This window comes from Pelophylax lessonae (assembly GCF_965119305.1).
Source record: "Pelophylax lessonae genome assembly, chromosome: 1".
In the NCBI taxonomy this organism is placed as follows: domain Eukaryota; kingdom Metazoa; phylum Chordata; class Amphibia; order Anura; family Ranidae; genus Pelophylax; species Pelophylax lessonae.
In genome coordinates this window covers 226,183,509-226,205,715 of record NC_138768.1, presented here as the reverse complement: position 1 = coordinate 226,205,715, position 22,207 = coordinate 226,183,509, and the positions used below count along the sequence as shown (strand labels likewise).

At 44.9% G+C, this 22,207-nt stretch overlaps 1 protein-coding gene across 1 annotated transcript in view; it reads right to left on the bottom strand.

Moving 5' to 3' along the window:
• Positions 1-6,649: 6,649 nt before the first annotated feature.
• The window catches only part of ALDH2 (aldehyde dehydrogenase 2 family member), a 63,022-nt gene continuing 47,464 nt past the window's right edge, over positions 6,650-22,207 (bottom strand). The window contains exons 6-13 of the mRNA XM_082255944.1: positions 18,207-18,335; positions 17,550-17,663; positions 16,750-16,852; positions 12,564-12,748; positions 8,401-8,565; positions 8,097-8,254; positions 7,248-7,362; positions 6,650-6,717 (exon numbers count right to left, since the gene is read on the bottom strand). Coding sequence (XP_082112070.1) covers positions 6,685-6,717; positions 7,248-7,362; positions 8,097-8,254; positions 8,401-8,565; positions 12,564-12,748; positions 16,750-16,852; positions 17,550-17,663; positions 18,207-18,335 — 1,002 coding nt within the window. The 3' untranslated portion in view covers positions 6,650-6,684. The remainder of the gene's footprint in view (positions 6,718-7,247; positions 7,363-8,096; positions 8,255-8,400; positions 8,566-12,563; positions 12,749-16,749; positions 16,853-17,549; positions 17,664-18,206; positions 18,336-22,207) is intronic.

The following is a 22,207-nucleotide window of genomic DNA, read 5'->3' as shown; positions in this document are numbered from 1 at the left end:
GTCTAGCTTTTTTCTAGCAGTTTTGCACTGACTGCAGCGCAGCGCAGTCAGTGCAAAACTGCTGGAAAAAAAGCAAGCCAAAAGCTAGACAGTGGGATGGAGTGGAGTGGACACTAGTACTATACTACTACACTTTCAATACTCCAAGTTAAGTTGAACAATATTATAGTGCAGAAAGCATAACATTTCAGCATGTTCACCAGTTAAACGGCTTCTTTTTTTTTCATAAATTGCAGCATTGTAGCGTGTCTCATTTTCTTTCCACCACTGAAGAGGATCACCACTTCTTCTGTCAAATACTGGCTCCTTCAAATAGAGATGAAGTTCATCATCCAGGCTCATTATTGCAGATTCAGAAGAATCCTCCGCATGAGGCCCCAATAAAACACTGAACATGGCATCTATTTGACCACGATGAAGTTGCTCTTCTGCCCGTTGTCTTTCTGAACATTTTTCTCTTTTTGATGCATCCTGCTCTTCCACATTAGAAACCTGCTCTTCTTGACTTTTCTTTTCGGCAGGAACCTCCTGTTAAATATCTTCTGTCCGCCATTGTTTTGCCTTGGCCAATACATCATCACAAGAGAAAGGATGGTTCTTGTATCGAGGATCCAAAAGACATGCAAGCACAACATTTTTATTCTCTTTGTGCTTCTCAAAACGTTTGGCGAGGCTGTCCCTCATGGCTTGCCTACATGTTTTAATGCCACGTGTGTTGGATCCTTCATTCTGTTGAAGAAGCATCTTCAGCACTCTCACACATGGGATGACAGATGACATAGATGAGTCGTAATGACTCACCTCTAGTGTCACTTCTTCTATGGGGAGGAGGGTCTCAATGACATTGGCTACAATGTCCCACTGATTAGCAGTAGGACAAGAATATCCTCCATATTCATCTGATATATGGTAAGAGCTTGCTTCTGCTCCAGCATTCTTTGCAGCATGTGAAGTGTTGAGTCCCATAGTGTTGGAACAGCGTTAATCAAGTTGATTTTGGGCGGGCCAAGGTCTTCCTGAATGCACCTCAGTCGCTGCTTGGCAAGGATTGAATGGTGGAAATGGCCTGCACACCTCTTTGGCATGCTAATTATGTCAAGCAAAGCTCTCTGGTTTGACAGACCATCATTTACCACAAGTTGGAGGGCGTGTGCCATGCAACTAAGGTCTGACACTTTAGCAAGTCTCATTCCTTTCACCATGTTCGCTCCGCTGTCTTGAAGCACAAGCATCACTCTGTCTTTGGGGATTCCCCATTCTTCTTGCATGCCTAGAAACCTTTCTCCAATGTACTCCCCAGTGTGGGATCCTTGCATCACTTTTGTATTCAACACCAAATGCCTTCTTGTCCATCCGCTGTCAATGAAGTGGCATGAAAGACTCATTAGTGATTCTGTTTGTCCAAAACAGCAGTCAGTAGTGAATGAGAGTGAGTTTCTAACATTCTCTGGTTTCAGCATAGCCTTTACTTTCTCAATGACCTTTTGTTGAATCTTTCCCAGGATTTTGGTTCGATAATACCTCTCACTCTTCAGTGTGTACCTTGGCTCAACTATGGACATCAACCGCTTAAATCCAGAGTCAGACACCATTGTATATGGCTGGTTATCAGTGACCATCATCTCTGTGATTACTCTGTCCAGCAGTTGGGGTCTTCCATCCGATTTTAGCCACCTGTTTTTTTTCTGAAACATATCTGTTATTGTTGTCTGGGATGGTGATGTTTCTCCTTGTGATTCATTTTGTTTTTTTCTGTGCTGCACGATATAATTCAACATGATGAACTTATAGATGGGCCCAAAGATTTGACGTATTTTTGCAGTTATTGAGCCTATCCATCGCCATTTAAATTTGAGAGACACTACTGAAATTGAATATAGGCTTAAAAGCTTAGAAATAACTGGCTGGCTGGCACCCTGTTTTTTGGTCGGTAGCGGATGCTTGGCAGTGTGGGTTGGTGGATGACGCCTGGCAGTTTGGGTGGCTGGCCGGCACCCTGTTTTGGGTCGGTGGCTGACGCTTGGGAGTGTGGGCGGCTTGCTGGAACACTGTGGTGGGTGGCTAGCTTGGTATCACCCTGTTGTAGGTTGCTGGCTTGCTGGAACACTCTGGTGGGTAGCTGCCTGGCTTGCTGGAACACTGTGGTGAGTGGCTGGCTTGGTGTCACCCTGTTGTGGGTGGCTGGCTTGCTGGAACACTGTGGTGGCTTGCTTCCTCAAACACTGTAGTGGGTAGCAGTGCCTGGCTTGCTGAACACTGTGGTGGGTGGCTGGCTTGGTATCACTCACCCTAGCCTGTTGTGGGTCAGTGGCTGGCTTGCTGGAACCCTGTTGTGGGGTGGGTGGCTGGATGCTGGCCTGGCACCCTGTGGTGGGTGGGTGGCTGAGGCCAGGGCCTGTGGGTGGCACCATGACTGGACTGCAGCTGGCTGCACATGGGGCTGTCCGAGGCGGTCTTAGAAGGCAGAACGTGTGCAGCGCAACATACGCGAGGACGTCACAATAATGTTGGTAACTTCCAGGGCAGATTACGATATATTGGGGAAAGTGCATATCAGCCCCCGATAATCGGTCAATTCTCTGTTAATAGCTGGGGGGGGCTTTCTGTACCAGGCAACTTTTTATTTATATTTTTCCCTTTTCTTCCATCTCTCTCCTTTTTACTTTCTTTCTCTCCTCTTCATTACTGTTATATAAAAGAATGTAAGTTTTGAGGTTAGAATTGTTTACGCCATTATTCTAAATACCACAATGCTACTGAAACCTTAATTGACTTAAGTATTATTATTATGTGCTTTCTATGTTTTAACTGACTAGAAACAGATCAGTAGAATGTGTTCAACGCAGTATGGTCTTGTTAATCCTATTACTTTTGCTATTCTTGTATTTTGTGCAATTTACCTTTCTTACAATAAACTATCTTTCTTGATTTTTTTTAAAAAAAAAACATCCCTTGTTACAGTAATAGGCAGTGACAGGTACTCTCTATGGAAGGACCCCAAATCCCTCCTATGCACGTAAAAGCATTCAAAACACCAAGTTTGGCTGTTTTGAGTACTGTCTTTTAAAAATCTGGCGGCGTTACTAGATCTGATCAAAGCAAATTCCGGCTTTGTTCAGGTCTGCGGCCAGCTGGCAGAAGTGTCAGATGGTCGCTCGTGCCTCCCGTTGGGCCAGGAGATCCGGGTGAGCCGCGTTCTCTCCCGCTGCTTATAACAGCCGACCGGCTTTGATGATGCCCCTAAATACTACTGACAGATTCCACGTGGGGCATCTCTGAGCCTTAGGCAGTCTGTAATTAGCTACTGCTCAGCAGAACCTAGAGACCAATAGGACTTCTTGTAACAGCTGTTCCAGATACACAGACAGCCTTGGCATCTGAATCTTTAGCGTACTGAGCGCTAGACCCTTATCAGCACCCTGCTGCAGAAATTCTAAGATTGTTGATGTACCTATACTTAAGTCTGTCATTTTCTCTGCACCAGTTGTTATTTTTCCACTTTTTTTCTATAGATGGTCCTGGTGTTAGGCTTTCTGGCACTCAAGTGTAGCCACAACTCTTTCTCAAGAGCCCTTTTGACCTTAGGATGCTTTCCTTGGAAGCCTGGCTGACCAATTGAAGCTCATTGCTTGAGGCCTGCTAGGGGGTTCTTGATGCATCAGGTCATCCCTGAGAGAAAATAGCCATAGCTGGTCTGCTAAGAGACTAAAACAGCTGAGAGAACCAGGCTCTCCAGGGCCAATATGGAGCGATTAGTATTAGTCTTGTCTATTCCTGTAAGAATTTCTTTAGGACTTAAGGAATCAGATGCACTGGAGTGAGGGCGTAATCCATGCTGAATTTCCAAGGATTTTGAAGTATCACTGAAGCCCAGTCTTGCAGGTTTAGCAGGGGGGGGGGAGGGGAATAAATAAAACATCTTTGCCTTGGCATTTTTTCAGGATGCAGAGGTCTATTGCTCACATTCCCCAGTGAGCTGCAATCTCTGAAAACCTTGGTTGCAATCCCCTTGAGGTGGATCGCCATCAGTGATAGCAGGTTCTTTTCTGCCCGCTGGCAGATCTGGTTCCAGATCTGTTAAGGAAGGGCTCCGAGTACCACCCCCCCCCCCACACTTGTTTACATATGCTACCTGCTGTGGTGTTGTCTGGCAGGATTAAGACATGGTGACCTTACAGTCGCTCTTGGAAGTGCTTGATGACTTCAGCAACCGCCATAAGCTCCCTTCATTTTAAGGAAGGGGCTTCTTCCGGGGACAACTGCCACATGGGCTGCCCAACTGCTTGTATCCATAGTCAACTTCCACGTGAAGGACAATGCCAGACCCAGATTTAGATTTGCATGGTTTCTCCACCACCAAAGTGCTCTTTTTACTGTGGTTGGGAGTAGAAGTGTTGTCTACATCCTTCTGTTGTTCTTACAGAAGGAAGGCTTGTAGTGGCCTTAAGTGAATCTTTGCCCATTGAACAGCCAGGCTTGTCAAGGTCATCAGACCCAGAACTGACATTAGCTTTCTGATTGATGCTGGAAGGTTGTTCTGTATAGAACTCACTTTCCTGGGTAAATTCTGAATTTCTTCCGGCAGAAACAAACATATTCTGCTCTGATGAACAGAGCCGATGCTGGGCCTCCTGAAGGCCTTTTGCCAGCTGCTCTTCTGTCAGTACCGCAAAGAGGTAGTTGGCCAGATATGGGAATATTGTCATCGTCTTCAACCTTAGAGGGGCCAGGGCTTCCGCCAGTACCTTGGTGAATATTCTCACTAAAGAGGATCGACCAAAGTGGCGAGCACTACTCTGGAAGTTGTATTCCTTCTCTTCTACCTCCACTGCCCACCTTAGGTATCTGTGAGCTTTCCTCCTTTGGGATGTGGAGGTAGGCATTCCTGATTGTGATGAATGTTCTCAGTTGAAGGATATTATATACGGATTTTTGTACCGAATCGCATGATTCAGGGGTTTTAAAATCAAAAAATCAGTCAAAACTTTCCTTATGGTTTCTTGATGACAAATATGCGCGAACAAAAAACTTGCCTTTTTTTCTGGGACTGGAGCAAGGACCTTCTGGTCTACCATATCTCCCAGAAGCAGGGGGAGGGCTCAAGCTTTCTCAGGATCTCTAGGAAGCTTCATCAGAAGAAATCTTTCTGGAAGGCTGTTTAATTCCAAAAAACTAGTAACCCCTGGCGATGAGGTTTAAAGACCTAAAACGTTAGCTCTTCCTTAACCAGTTTCCCCATACAAACTTTACATAGTGGTTCTGCATACTTCAAGGCCATCTTGGTCCCACACTTGCACACAGCTTTCTGGGAATGGGCTTTGGGTCCAAGCGGCTTGGTCTGCTAAAAGACAAACTCAGGGGCCCCATGTCGGTGAGAAAACCTATACCATAACAGAGCACACCCAGTGACACCTGTACCACAAACCCCCTGCTGCGCCCCAGCTGACCACCACCAACTAGCTGCTGTACCCACTATATTGGGCACAAAAGGACACCCCCCCCCCCCCCCGGTGCCTACCTGCATCCAGCTGGTGCCTTAATCCCCAGGAGATGGAATATAATCGTCCTCTTGCATCCTCAGGACTGTGGCGTCTTTGCTGTCCCTTTTAAGGGTTCAGACAAACTCCCCTGGCGATGAGGTCGTCCCACCCCGGAAATTATGCACCAGTGTCTTCTAGGTCAAGCAGCCTCCGGTGTCAGGTACATACCCCCCTCACCGGAGCCACACAAGGGATGACAGCCCCACTGCCTATGTCCTAGCCTGGGCTTAGAGGGAGGAGGAATCCAGGTCGCCTCCTGCCCACAGCACAAGGAGGGTTGCCCACAACCGCACACTTGACCTCCTCCACCAACCAGCACTGGTAAGGGCGCACTCACCCCCACAGTCCAGAGATTCAATAACTCTCCCTGCTGCACACCAGGAGACACATGCCCCAGGTGCAGCCCCTGGTGGTCCCTCAGGCAACATGTCACCTCCGAATGGAGGAAAGAGAGACCAGGGGCCCCCTAAAGAGTTGATTGTCAATGTGTTTCCCATTGGGTGGGAAGTACACCATCTCTTAAGGGTTGACCTGGAAGACGACTGGGGGAAAATTATAAACAAAGATTACAAAACTATTCTATAATTTGTCCAGATTAAAATTATGCCAATGAGGATGTTTCTGGTACAAAACAGACACTGTAAGAGAAACAAACAGCTAAAATAGCTTAAGGGGAAGAAATAAAGTTAAAAAAAATGACAAAACTCAGATGACTTAAACATGACATGGACTTTTATTGTAATTGTAACAATATACAGTAGTAAGTGCTTAGTTCACAACAGACTAATGTGTCACTTTTTTAATACACAGAACTGCTACCTTAGTACAACTAGCTTATTGAGATGGATGGCAAACTTTAGTGTTCATTCTTCCACTTGGACAGATACTATTCAACCTCCTTTTGGCCAAAGCTTAGGCTATTAGAAGTGACATCTTTATTACAGAACACAGCCAAACAAGACCATCATGAAACAGAAAATGTATCTTTTAGTGAAGGGACAATATGTTTAGACTAGAAATTCTATTGGTCCTACTGAAAGAAAGAATTGAAAAGTAACTGCTGAATTTACATTTCTTGGTGTATAAAAGCCACATTTTGAAAGCAGATCACATGAGCTGGAAATGGAGGAAATGACTGTCCAGCTTACGAATTCTTCTGTGGGATTTTAATTGTCACCTGCAAGATGGAAAAAAGGCTGTTATAGTAAAATCTACACTGTGTAGCTGACAAGTTAGCAGTGTAAGCTACAAAATACGTAGGCAGTTAACATTCAATACTATGAGATTATTTATATTACCATGTGATAGTTTTAAGCCATTTATATTAAACAAGCCCATTGTTTTCCCCACCTTTGCAGCTCCAACCAAGGTGGTCTTTATAAGAAAATTGGCCAACAGATACATTTCTGTGGGCAGAACTGCTGTAGTTGTCAATAACAGAATAAAGTGTGGTGCCACATTAAGAAAAACTGAAGAGGGCTGAAGACAATCACATCCTCACCAAATCCAATCAGCTAATGTCTATAAATCCTATGGGAATATAGAAAAATGAAAGACCAGCACACTCTTACCAAGTGGTGTTGATGACACTTCATAGGTTCTATGCCAGTGAACCATTGAGGAATATTGAATACAATAAAGAATTTTCTCATTCCCATCTTCAGAGTGGAGAAATGAGAAAGAAAAAAGGGTCTGCAATGCACTTACATTCTTTACTTCTGTGTATGCCTCCAAGCCATATTCTCCCAGCTCCCTTCCAACTCCAGAAGCTTTGTACCCTCCAAAAGGTGCTTGTGCTCCGAAGACATCATAGCAGTTGACCCTAAAATGGAAAAAAAAAAAAAAAAAAATAGGATTATTAAGTGCTACATATTTGTGTAGAAGAGTAAGAAATAAAGTGGAGGGAACTTTAATCATTTGCTTTTACCTATACGTAAGCCTATGTTTAGGAGATATTTACATTACATGCAGCCAGTGACATCACAGGCGCATGCGCTCTAAAAGAACGGTCACCCGGGCCGTTCCTTCAGAGCCCTGTGCTGTGAATGGCAGCTCCCATCCGCATGCGTGGAAGCAAGAAGATGGGAGCCCCTGCAGCACTGACTTTTGGTGCGGGACGGGCTTTGTTTTAAGGCAAGTTTTAAATAAGGTTTTAGTATGCGATGCAAAAAAAAAAAAAAAAAGCCAGTGGTTTACAATGACTTTAAAGGGAGCCAACTTTCTGCATGCAGCTCCCACACCAGCCCCCCATTGGCTCCTGCTGTGGTTAATCAGTCAGTGGGGTGGGGGGAATTTGCAGAGCCCTGCTCTGTGTGGCCTTAAAGCTCAGGAGCGAGTACGCACGAGTGCCCCATAGCAAGCTGCTTACTTTAGGGGCACTTGGCATGAGGGAGGAGCTAAAGGTGGGGACCCAAGAAGAGGCTGATTGGGGGTGCTCTGTTAAACTTGCCTCCTCTCTGTAATTGTTTTGCACAATCACTTTAAGCTTTCCAGGACCATTAGTAATCCCAACCGGGATTGCAAAAGTCACAGCAGTAAATCAGTGGGAAGCCTTACCACACGGTTCCAGCCCGCAAAGAATGAGATACATAGTTTGCTTTATCAATGTCCTTTGTGAACACCGCTGCAGCTAGACCATACTCCGAACTGTTGGCCCGCTCAATAACATCTTCAATGCTCTTGAATTTTAGGATCTGCATTACTGGTCCAAATATCTAAAACAACAAAATATTTTAGGGAAAAACATGCCATAGCAAGATGAAGGTGAAATTGGAAAAAAAAAAAAAAAAAAAAATAAACTAAAAGTCCAGGCTGACTTATTTTAGAGTCCGTTCCACAGCGGCTCAGAGCGCCTTCATACCTCTTCTCTGGCAATTGTCATGTTGTCAGTCACATCTCCAAACACCGTGGGCTGTATAAAGTAACCACGGTCAGCAGCAGGATTCCCACCGCACAACAACTTGGCACCTTCTTGTTTTCCAGATTTTATGTAACCCAGGATCTTCTTAAACTGTTCCTCATCCACCTGAAATAAAGAGGAATTGTTTTTATTCCAAAGAACACGCATTAGGTGCCTGCATTTTATAAAAAGGATTTTGTGTAAAAAAAAAAAAAAAAAAAAAAAAAGTGTGCACTGAAAAGCAGCCCGCTAGACTCCCTTTAATGTCTAGTGGGATAATCTGGTTGAGGAGTCAGTAAGAGGTGTTCATTATCCAAACATGTAGGCACAATGCATAACATACTATGAATATACCTTATAAGTTAAACTGTATTTGCTTTAATGGTACCTTTCCCCTTTATCCTCCTGCAGAAAGTTCTATACTCCAGTGGTCAATTTCTATAAACTGAATATACAACCACCAATGATCTCTGCAGTATTTCAAGACAAAAGTTATCACTCTGAAAGAAAGCTTATGTAGCACAGACTGAATATTGAAAACCTGGATGCATGTGCGTGGCGGCTGGTTACTGCGGACACATGACTTCTCCCACTCTCTCTCCTCCCCCCCCCCCCCCCCCCAGCTCTACTCCCTGACAGCCTATAAGGGAACGGCTTCGGCTTTGCCAGCCACCTGACCCAGCTCCTTCACCACCCAGGCTTGTCCCTATGGCTAATAGGAAGCAGAACTACGCTCCTTAACTGGAGGACCACCAGGAGAGCCCTCTAAAAAGGAAATATGGCGCCAGCATCATGACCGCTGTGCCAAGCACAGCCCAACTCACAGGGGAGTGAACTAAGCCAACCTCTTCTGATTCCTTAGCTGCATCTCCGTGGAGAAATTTTCCATTCTCAAACATCTGACTTTGGATAAAAGCACTGACAGCGACCAGTTAGGAAAGCATGGATGACAGCCCTCCCATTTACACCAAGTCACAACAACCATCCACTCCAAAATTAGAATATTCTGGACCGGATTATTCTGGCCAGGTTTTTTGCCCTCCTGGAACAAGAGCTAGTAAGCATGTTGTATCTCCGCTTTAAAAAGAAGTTTAAGATTTTGGGGCTCAAATAGGGCTCTTGAATCCAAACTGGATACTACTACTGGCAGAAGTAATCAAACACCAACCGCATTCAGGACTGACAACACTCAAAAAGGGGCTCTGCCCCAAAGCACCTTGCTCCCATGATGGTGACAAGGACCTCTTCCCGACAACCCTGGGACTAATAAATACCAATGGTTTTTGACAATTCCTTTATCAAAAATGTCCCCCCATCCTAGCTCCAACGGGTCTTCTCCCCCCAGTGCAGTCTGCCCTCCTTGATGCCGCTTACTTGCTAAAAACAAAAAAAAAAGTTGATTTTCTAACAGTCTTCCTATTTTTACACACTGTCTGACATTTCTTATATTGCCATGGAGCTTGGCCATCCGATGATGTCACCTGGAGAACCTGCCCCTTGAGAGCCGGTTCACACTAGCGTGACTTGTCAGGCGACTTGTCAGCCTGACAAGTTGACCGCTACAGGACCCGTTCTAATAGGAGCAACACAAGTCGCTCCGACTTAGAAAAAGGGTCCTGTACCATTTCGGGGCGACTTGCATAGACTTCATTATGTGAAGTCCCTGCAAGTCGCTCCGAAGTCGTGGTGCATGGTAATGCACAAGTCGCCCCCGAAGTAGTAAGGATTCGTGTCGCCTCAGTGTGAACCGGCTCTGAAGACATAAGTGCGGTTCTCCAGGTGATGTCATCAGATGGCTATGTCCCATGGCTATATAAGAAATGGGAAACCCTGAGTAAAAAAAAAAAAAAAAAAAAAAAAAACCTGGTTTAACCACCCAAATAACATGAATGTAAACAAACACTCACTGGACTGCAGAAATGTATAAGCTTTAATCAAAAACAAAAAAGACTTTTAAAAATCAAGAAGTCTGTGCAGGATAGTAAATTCCTTAAAATGGTACCAAAATACATACACCACACACACACACCTAAGAACATTAGGGGTGTTGGAAAATAATCGGTGCATCACGATGCAGCCTTTTCTGATTCAGTTACAATGTGGGAACCACGAGTAATCGATTCCTGGCTCCTCCCCCTCCATCCACAGAAGTGTCATTGCTGGATTAATATGCACCCGTGGCCTGGCTGCATCCGGCGCTGTTCCCCTCTCATTGGATGGTGTGTAGCCTCATGAGGCGGGCGCTGCAGCATCCCCCTTCCTCAGGATTTGTAGCAGTCACCTCCCCCATGGGAGGGTGTAGTGCTGCTCAGCGCCGACACAGACATCGCTGCAGCTATCATCACATCCCTCGGATGAAACAGTCTGCTTCAGGAAATGAGCTGCGATGGGAGGAGGGGTGCTAGGAGTGCTCAAAAGATGAGACCAGCCTGTCATGCTTCATGTAAGTGAGGGGTGAGTGCATAGAAGTGGCACATCCCCAACTCTGCTGTACCTCCAGCTTTTGTGGAGGATATACAAATGGAACAATAATCTGATGTGCGAGGGAGGCCTCATTGTTCATACAGTTTACGAGATTTATAGATGAGATTTTATTGACTTTGCTGTTTGGTGAACACTTTGCCTCCTCTGGAACACATACAGACCTTTCCTCCCACCATGAATGTGATCTATTGTATCAACCAGGAATTTAACCAAGTCAAATGTCATTCACTGACATAGTATCTTGGAGATAAGGAGTCCTTCTACACATCTATGGAGGAGTCTAATATTGTGACTATTATCCCTTCTGGTCCCTCCCCATTTCTTTAATATGGGGATCCCATCACCAATACATTACTCTTGTGGTGTATGCTTTTTGGTACAATTTTAAGGAATTTGCTATCCTGCACAGACTTCTTGATTTGTCTTTTGACAATTAAAGCTTATACATTTCTGCAGCCCAGTGAGTGTTTGTTTACATTCATGTTATTTGGGTGGTTGAGTATTAAACCAGGTTTTTTTTACTCAGCGTTTCCCATTGGCTCTTTACTGGTATACTACCACTCCTATTGGCTCTTTACTGGTATACTACCACCCCTTTTTCTGCAGTGTTTATTACGCCTTTACTACTTTTTTCTCTATAGTTATGTGTCACCAGGGACAGACCTTTGAGTGCCTACCTTTAGTTTTTTTTCTCCCTATAAAAGAAATGGCATACAGCGAGACAACACAGACTGAGTTAGAAGATCAGCTCTCTTTGTTTTTACCGGGTAAGTGGCATTGATGAAGAAGACAGCACCAGGGGGAGAAGAAACTACCAAAAGAAGAAGACATCGGTACTGGATAAAGACATATTTAAGCTACGATGGGGACATTTTTCATAAAGGAGTTGTCAAAAATAAACAAACACTTTTTGTTTAAAACTTCACTGCCCCAATTCCCCCCCCCCCCCCCAATGTTGAGGGCCTGCGGCCTGGTACAGTGCAGGAGGGGGGACACTCGCTCGCCCCCTTCCTTTCCTGCATGCTCAAATAAGGGTCTGGTATGAATTTTGGGGGGGGGGGGAACCAAAGTGACTAAGGACCTGCGGGGGGACCCCACGCCGTTTTTTTTCCCAACATTTTTTACATTCAGCTGTCAATGGTTAAGGATATAAAATAAATAAAAAACAAGACGATCATCCGGGCACATCAACTCAAAAATTTGCCCCAAACCTTATACAACTGACTTGAAATTTCTGCCAAAAATTTCACACCAATAGACTTCATAGATTTCTAGATCAGATCTGTCCCTAAACAGGACCAAGTTGAGAGTCATTAAACCTTAAATCACCTCACCACTGCTAGACCCTTGCCTTCTCTTTCCTCCTCCCCCCCCCCCCCCAACTAATTCTATGTTAAAGTTATGGGGAATGTGGCTCCTCTATGTCTTAAGAGCAATGATCTATTTAGATGTGGAATTTTGTGGCTATTCACTTGATGGTAATTAACCAGAGGTTTTGATAAGTGGACATTTCTTCAATTTGCTTGTTTACCTTAATATTCAATTGAACCTTTAATTTTGTTTCCAGTTTCAATAAAAAAAAAAAAAAAGTATTGAAATAAAAAATACTGAAAACCCCATCATGTGACTTTAGGATGTACCTGAGGTCCTTGTTCAGTTTTGAAGTCAAAGGGGTTTCCGACAACCCTGTTTTTAGCCCGATGAACACTTCTCTCCACAAACTCATTGTAAATATCCTCCTGAACATAGGTACGAGAGCCTGCACAACAGCATTGTCCTTGATTGAAGAACAGAGCAAAGTGGGCCTGCTCCACAGCCCAGTCCACTGTACGCAACACAAGAATGAATACAATGTAAACCGGGTGCTTCTACAGTGTCACAAACTTAGCCAGTTTTTTCCTTTTTTTTTTAATACACAAAACTAACCACGTTACACCCAGGCCAACTTTGACATTTCTCACATACATGTAAATTTCTAGAATACTTTGAACTTCCAAATTCTATACAATTTTAAGCAGAGGCCCTGGGAGGAAAAAAATTAATTAAAACAAATAAATGGTCGCTGCTGCAATTTTTGTCATATGAAATTTGCACAGCGGTTATCAAATGTAAATTTCCAGGTGACAAAGTTTTTTTTTTTTTAACCGAAGTGGCAAAAAAGTTTAGGTGGTTACAGTCCAAAATACTGAAAAAAATAAATAAAAGCCAAAAAACAGCATAGATGGCTCCATGCAACCAAACTAAACAGAAGGTAACAACCCTCAGGGTTCATACACATTTTCACCAATAAAATTCCATGACTTTACGTAAATATTCATGACCTAATGTTTCATGAAATGTCTATGTATACATGTTAAATAAGAAGAAAATCCATGTCACACCCAGCATATTTTTACTAAAATAAATGACAATCTTTGTAGTGTACAGTACCTCTGCAGTTAGGGTTTAGTTTCTGGATACAGTGTGACTCAAAATGGTCCCTTGTTTTACAGTGGATGAGATGGAAGCACCGCTGCCGCAGCTGGGAGCCGGTGTCACTTCAGGCGCACGGGTGAAAAAGCCAGCGATCGGATTGGAAGCTGTCGAGCACGCAGCTGCAGACTGGTGCTTTGCACCTTTAGCGTGGCTAGACAGCGCTGCCTCTCCCATGTTCGAAATGTCAAACGTTTTAAGACACACACTGTACATTTAGCGGACATGATACAGGAGAAGGCCAGAGGCTGCAGACATGATACAGGAGGTGGTCAGAGGCTGCGGGCATGATACAGGAGGTGGTCAGAGGCTGCGGACATGATACAGGAGGTGGTCAGAGGCTGCGGACATGATACAGGAGGTGGTCAGAGGCTGCTGACATGATACAGGAGGTAGTCAGAGGCTGCTGACATGATACAGGAGGTAGTCAGAGGCTGCGGACATGATATAGGGAGGTAGTCAGAGGCTGCGGACATGATACGAGAGAAGGTCAGAGACTGCAGACATGATAGAAGAGCACAGGGGAAGCAGAGAGCACTGGAGGAGCTGAAGGGCATGGGGTGGGGGGGGGGGGCTGGAGAGAATTAAGGGGGGGTTTGGAAAGCATTGCAGGGGGGGTTGGCGCGAGGGGGGGGGAGAGCACTGTCTGGGGGGAACTGGAAATCACTGAGGGGGGAGCCAGGGAGCTGGAGAGCACTGGGGGAGCCAGAAAGCATGGGGGGGGGGGGGGAAGAGACATCAAAAAGCACTGTGGGGAGCTGAAGAGCACCGGGGGGGGGGGGGCTAAAAGCACTGGGGGGACTAAGAGCACTGGGGGGCATTTTTACATTCAGCGTATAGCACTGGTACAGGTAGGTGCCCTTCCGGGTCCGCAGTTTGCCCTTACTGTCAGTCACTGGCCAGCAGCAGCAGCCGAGGAGATGACTCAATCAGGCAGCAGCGAGGGCCGGCCGCGGTTTGCCTGGAGACACTGACTGGCTAGCAGCAGCAGTAACAGCCGGGAGATCATCAACCAATGAGACAGCGGAAGAGTCACTGGAGGGCGGGCCGGCCGCATGAACGTGATGACGTGGGGGTGTGGTAACTGAAACGGTTACCACCCTCTTCCGCATCATCACGTTCATGCGGCCGGCCCGCCCTCCAGTGAAGCTTCCGCTGCCTTAGTCCCGGTTCACACTTGTGCGATGCGGGAAGGCTGCAAATTCGCAGCCTGTTCCCGCATCGCAAACGCACCCCTGCCAGTTCACACTGCCATATGCGATACGCAGGGGGTGTCAATGAAATCACAACACCCCCAGTTTGATCGCATATCGCAGTGCGATCTGACAGTTCGCACAGGATCGGATCGCACAAGTGTGAACCACTGTGCGATCCGATCCTGATGCGGTTGGAAAAAAGTGTCATGTGCGTGTTTGGTGCGGATACAATGCAAATTCAGCCATACAAAGTGTATGGCTGAATTCGCATCCGCACCTCCGATCGCATGTCATGAAGGAGCAGTGCGCTCCGAATTACATGCGATCGGCGCACTCGCAGAAGTGTGAACCGGCCCTCATTGGTTGATAATCTCCCGGCTGTTACTGCTGCTGCTAGCCAGTCACAGTGACTCCAGGCAAACCGCGGCCGGCCCTCCCCACTGCCTGATTGGGTCATCTCTTCGGCTGCTGCTGGCCAATGACAGCACGCGCATACCGCTGACCCAGAAGGACGCTAATACAGCGAAATGTAAATACAGTATGTGGCAATATAATTATCATAAAATAATTAAGCATCCGCTCCCCGCTCCTCCACAGTAATTTACCACTTGCCTACCGGGCACTTTCACCCCCTTCCCATCCAGGCCAATTTTCAGCTTTCAGTGCTCTCACGCTTTGAATGACAATTACGTGGTCATGGTACACTGTACCCATATGACATTTTTTTCACACATTTTGGTGGTATTTAATCATCTCTGGGTTTTTTATTTTTTACAAAAAACAAAAAAAAGACAGAAAATTTTGAGAAAAAGAAAAGTCTTATTTTCTGCGAGTAAATTTTGAAAATAAATACATTTTTCTCCTTCACTGATGTGCGCTGATGAGGCGGCACTGATGGGCACTGATGAGGCGGCACTGATGGGCACTGATGAGGCGGCACTAATATGCCGCACTCATGAGCACTGAGAAGTGGCACTGATGAGCGGCACCCATCAGTGCCCACACTCAGTGCCCATAGTGCTGCCAGTCAGTGCTCTTCAGTGCCTAGATGAGCAGGCACTGACTGGCAGCACTATGGGCACTGATGGGGGGCACATTGTTTTTTTTTTTTACCTCTGTAGTAATCAGGGCACTGGTGATCAGTGCCCTGATTACATTCCACTGTGTCCCCGGCGGCTGATCGTCTCTCCTCCTTCCTCACACTGAAGTCTCCGTGTGAGGAAGGAGCGCTGGCGATGAGAGATGATCCCATATGTTTACATACGAGATCATCTCTCATTGCATGGGCCGATCACGTGGTAAATGGCCGCTGTGATTGGCCATTTACCACGATCTGTGATTGGCTGTGTCCAAGGGACACGGCCGACACAGATTTTCCCCGATGCGCGCTTGCGGGAGCGCGCGGGGAGACTGTCTCTGGGAGGCCGTATAAAGACGGCCTCCTGGAAATTCGAGTCCGCGCAGTAGTCGTACTTCGGCTATAGCGCGGATGGAAAGAAGTTAAATCCATGACTTTTCCAAAACCTAGTGTGTTTCCTAATTTTCCATGACCTTTCCAGGCCTGGAAAGTGTCATCTAAAAATTCCAAAACTTTTCCAGGACCGTATGAACCCTGGTGACATTAGAAGAAAGAAATCATAAAACAACAAAGACCTGTATAAAATGGTCCTAGGTCTAGAAAATAAAAAAAAGGGGGGAGGAAGGAAGTTTTAGGAAATTAAAATTACAAAAAAAAAATAACAAAAAAGTAAAAACGAATTTATGGGGCACATGGGATGTCAATGGAAACTCCGCAACATAGTACTTTCTAGGAACTGCCCAACATCCAGCATGGAAGTTTCAATGCAGCATTAACTCTTGCGAGAGCAAACCACCAACTTGGTAATGTGTCAGTCACAAGTAACCAACCTGAACCCAGAATACACTGTCTTTGAAGCAGAAAATCATGTTGAGTGAGAGACTAAGTGGGGTTTAAGACATCTACAATACCTGGAGTTTGACCAAGTCTAAAGGATTATGAACCCCTACCCTGTATTGCCAGATACATTGTGATTCAAACATTTTTTTTTTTTTTTACTTTATTTCAAAATCATATGTATTTAAGATGCAAGACAAAACAACAATTTTACTGACTGTGGTATATTAGCTAGTCACTTACAGTCTGCATCCGAAAGTATGATGTTGGGGCTCTTTCCACCAAGTTCAAGGGTGACTTTCTTCAAGTTACTCTTACCAGCTGCTTGCTGAATCAGACGACCCACCTAAGGCAAAAAGACGATATACGCACATATATATGTATGTGTCAAGATATTTCTCAGCCCTACAGCCCTAAACACAATGTATAAAGAAAGAAGAAAAGGTTTTTAGTTTTATCTAAAGCCATTTTTTTTTTTAAAATAGTAGTTCCCTTATAGACATGGAAAAAGCCTGCTCACCGCTCATAGATGAAATTAAACGTTTGCTGAACCAACCAGTTTTAATACAGAGTCTATAAAGAGGGCAGATTAAAAAAATTTATCGAGAGGAGTTTCCATTATTGATGGCCATTTGAAATATACTGCACATGCACACCCCAACCAGGAGACACATTCTTTGAATAGGCTTGTTTGGCTCCCAGCAGCCCCAAAAAGCTAAAATCTGGGTTATAGATAGGCAAGTGGCAGGCTTTGAGGACTTGCATTTAAAAGAGAACCTAATGGATAATTGTACAGTGAGCAATAGTACAACATTAGGCTTAACATGACGGTTGAAGTTGTGCACACTTTTTTACAACTCATTACACAGCAGATACCCAAATTACCAGCCTAATTCTCTAGCTGAATGCTGGGAGGATAAACATTTTCCTTCATTTGCATTTTCTAATGGCACAAACAGACAACAGACTTGATAAATGTTATCAGACTTTGCAATGCATACAAAAGCATTTGATCTTTAAGGATCAGGCTTGTGCAGGATTACCTCTGTAGAGCCTGTGAAGGCAACTTTATCTACATCCATGTGAGAAGAGATGGCAGCACCTGCTGTGGGTCCCATTCCTGTAATGATGTTAACAACCCCAGGTGGGAATCCAGCCTGAATGAAGAGAAATTGTTAATTTCTGATTTTGGGGTGGTTTGGTTAACCATCAAATATATCACTATAGAGCAATGCAGAGCTGCAATTCACATATCGTACTTATGCATACATTTAATAAAGTCTAAGAATTAATTTGGTTACATGTTTCAGGAAGATCTTTTCTACAAGAATACGGTTATGGATCTTCTAATAGTCAAGGGCGGCCATAAGGTCCGATTTGTGCAAAGCTTTGCAGAATGCCACTTCGACGGTAGAAACTAGCGTCTCTAGCCAATGGACAAAAACCTGTGCGACTTAGGCCTGTCCCTTCACTCTTCTATGGAAAGACCAGAAGGAGGAGGAAGTGCACAGTGGGTGCCATAAACTCAGGTCTCAGGTATATGCGCCAATGTGCAGCCTAACCAACAACTTGCATGAAAAGATCAGGAATGAGATCCTTACAGTGACAGGAGATCATTTTTAGGCTTTCACATATTCTAAATACCTGTACTGTAAAGGCAAAAAGCTCATGACGTACAACAGTGGAATCCAAAGATCTACCTCTTTCACTAGGCTGGCAACATGAAGAGCAGTGAGAGGAGTCTGTTCAGCCACCTTCATGACGATCACATTTCCAGTTGCCAGGGCAGGGCCAAACTTCCAAGCAAGCATCAGCAATGGGAAGTTCCACTGGGAAAAGACAGAATGTGAAGTTCAACTCTAGAGCAGAAAAAATATGAAACACCAGTATTGCTAATCACACAAATGACTGGGATGTGTCACATTTAAAAAGGCTAAAGTTCTTTTTGACCAATGTTTTATGTTACCCACTTTCATTTTGCACCCTAAATATAGGTGGATTCTAAAAAGGGAAAAGCTTACAAATTTTTCATTCTTACCTGCTTTGTGCAATGGTTTTGGACAGAGGAGATCCTGGCTCCTCCTGCCTACTGACTGCTCCCATAGCAAGCCACTTGCTATAGAGTCATTTGTGCAGGCTCTCGTGCTAGCTGCATGCGTGTCTATAGATACAGTGTGTAGCTCAACCCCCAACCCCCTTTAATGGCTGTGAATGACATCAGCGGGAACCAGTGGCTCCCACTGCAGTCTGAGCCCATCAGGAGAGAGAGTGGCAAGAGACCCCGTTTCATGCACAGCACTGGATCGAGATCAGGTTCAGGCAAGTACGGCTGGACAATTTAGTGATGGAGGCTGAACGATGGGTTCTGACCTCCCAGGGTAAACAGGACCGCTTTAAAGATACTTTGACCGGGTAGATGTATTATTCGGAAGAGATTCCAAATGTATAGCCCATGAGTTCTGCGTTGGGGACCTGTGGCCAACTGCGGGTGGTGTGTCTCCCTACTAGGACGCCTTCTCCTTATTCTCCATGCTTACTCCAGGTTTCACCTTTATCTGTTCTCTCCCCTACCCCCTATTTTATTCTTTCCCTTCTCCTTTCCCTAGCTCTGGCAGGAGTGGTCCATCTTTTCTCCTCTTTTCCACTGCGGTTTTTCCTATTTGATTCTTCTACGAGTAATGTAGCCATATGTATTCATTTGATCCCGGTCTCGACCCTACCTGGTTTACTGGAGAAAGCCCCTTCGGGGGTCCCGCCGGGTAGTTGAGACGGACATACTGTTCTGAGGTTTATTCTTTGACTGGCCAAAAGGCACACTCGTCATGTTATATGCATTGTCCATTCACTCAATGTATTAATTCCTCATGCTACATCTGTATTGCATTTAATACTGGTTCTGCCTCTTTGTTTTTGTTGTATTGTCTGGAACTTAGTTTGGTTCCTTTCTTTCTTGTTTTTGCTCTATAGGTTTTTGTATTTTTACAAAGTTTGCTAAATAAAGATAAAAAAAAAAAAATACACCCAGTGAAGTGTTTAGCCTCAGATACAGATGCATATCCTACTACATACAGTATCTCACAAGAGAGAGTACACTACTCCCATTTTAGTAAATTATATAATTTCCTGTAACACTAAAGAAATGACACTTTGCTACAACAAAGTAGTGAGTGTACAGCTTGCATAACCTGTGTAAATTTGCTGTCCCCTCAAAATAACTCAACACAGCCAATGAGGTCTAAACTGCTGGCAACAAAGGGAGTACACCCCTAAGTGAAAATGTCCAAATGCGGCCCAGTGTCAATATTTGGTCTGGCCACCATTTTCCAGCACTGCCTTAACCCTCTTGGGCATGGAGTTCAGCAGAGCTTCACAGGTTGCCACTGGAATCCTTCCACTTCTCCATGATGACATCATGGAGCTGGTGGATGTTAAAATACCTTGCGGTCCTCCACCCTACGTTTGAGGATGCCCCACAGATGCTCAATAGGTCTGGTCTGGAGACATGCTTAGCCAGTGCATCACCTTTACTCTCAGCTTCTTTAGCAAAGCAGTGATCGTCTTGGAAGTTGTTTGGGGTCGCTATGTTGGAATACTGCCCTGCGGCCAAGTCTCCGAAGGGGGGGGGGGGGGAATAGATCATGCTCTGCTTCAGTATGTCACAGTACATGTTGGCATTCATGGTTCCCTCATGAACTGTAGCTCCCCAGTGCTGGCAGCACTCATACAGCCTCAGACCATGACACTCCCACCAGCATGCTTGACTGTAGGTAAGACACTTGTCTGTACTCCTCACCTGGTTTCCGCCACAAGCTTGACACCATCTGAACCAAATAAGTTTCTTGGTATCGTCAGACCACAGGACATGGTTCCAGTAATCCGTATCCTTAATCTGCTTGTCTTCAGCAAAATTGTTAGCAGGAACTCTTGTGCATCATCTTTAGAAGAAGCCACCTTCTGGGACAATAGCCATGTATACCAATTAGATGCAGTGTGCAGCGTATGGTCTGAGCACTGACAGTATCTGAGCACTGACAGGCTAACCCCCCCACCCCTTCAACCTCTGCAGCAATGCTGGCAGTATTCACATGTCTATTTCCTCTGGATATGACGATGAGCATGTGCATTCAACTTCTTTGGTCGATCATGGTGAGGCCTGTTCTGAGTGGAACCTGTCCTGTTAAACCACTGTATAGTCTTGGCCACCGTGCTGCAGCTCAGTTTCAGGGTCTTGGCAATCTTCTTATAGCCTAGGCCATCTTTATGTAAAGCAACAATTATTTTCAGATCCTTAGAAAGTTCTTTGCCATGAGGTGCCATGTTGAACTTCCAGTGACCAGTATGAGGGAGAGCGATCACGCCAAATTTAACACACCCCATTCACAACTGAGACCTTGTAATACTAACGAGTCACATGAGACCGGGGAGGGAAAACAGATAATTGGGTCCAATTTGGACATTTCCACTTAGGGGTGTACTCACTTTTGTTGCCAGCGGTTTAGATATTAATGGTTGTGTGCCGAGTTATTTTGAGGGGACAGCAAATTTACACTGTTAAACAAGCTGTACACCCACTACTTTACATTGTAGCAAAGTGTCATTTCTTCATTGTTGTCACACAAGATAAAAAAAATATTTAAAGAAATGTGAGGGGTGTACTCACGTTTGAGATACTGTAAGTTTTACCTGTTTTTCTGCAGTCTTCTCTAAATTTTACATTTCAAAGTCCATCATTTATAAAGCTTGTCTAAGCCATCAAAAGAAAAAAAGGGGGGGGGGGGGCAGAGAGCTGAAAATACACTCTAGGACAGGGATCCTCAAACTACGGCTCTCCAGTTGTTAGGGAACTACACATCCCATGAGGCATTGTAAAACTCTGACATGCACAGACATGATTAGGCATGATGGGAATTGTAGTTCCTGAACAACTGGAGGGCCGTAGTTTGAAGACTCCTGCTCTAGGAGGTCATTGAGGAGAGCTGAGAACTGATTGGAGGGACAGAACACATGCCCCTTCACACAGTAACAGAGCTGAGGCTGTCAATGTGACTGGGGGAGCTCCAGCTCATTTTGTGTCTTTGTGCCAGAAAAACTTGTCAGAAGTGAAGCATGCCAATAGAGGAATGAAGCAGCAGCCCAAAATGACACTTCATGCTCTTAATTGAGACAAGTATACACTAAATCGAGGGAATTGCTTTTTGTTCATATTTTGAGGTCTGAGATTTACAACCACTTTTAATGCATACAATGCATTAAGGTAAAAAAAAAACCCACACACTTTAGACCTACTTGAGTAATTGCTGCATACAACCCCAGAACCCAAGCTGGTCCCCAGCTTACCGGAATCGCGAGATGCTTCTGCATCTTGTAATTTAAAGGTCAAAGTCTGGGATCACTTAATGGAATTTATTACAAGTCCCATCTGCCACTGCAGCAGGACTAGCGCAGAGCATGCAGAAACCTCTTAAGATACTTCACCTGCACTTCCTCTGGCCTCCTATATAGCAGGTTCATAATGCTTTAAGAGTGGCAGGCAGGTGCAATACTCTGCAGACTTGTAATAAATACACAGTGATCAAGAAACCAATGTTGCGGCTGTCTACTTTTTTTGCAAAAGGTGGACTGTAAAACACAATTACTGAGATGAATCAGTCAGTGAAATCAGTGTCAGTCAGTGAGAACATAAATGCTATATAGTGCAGGC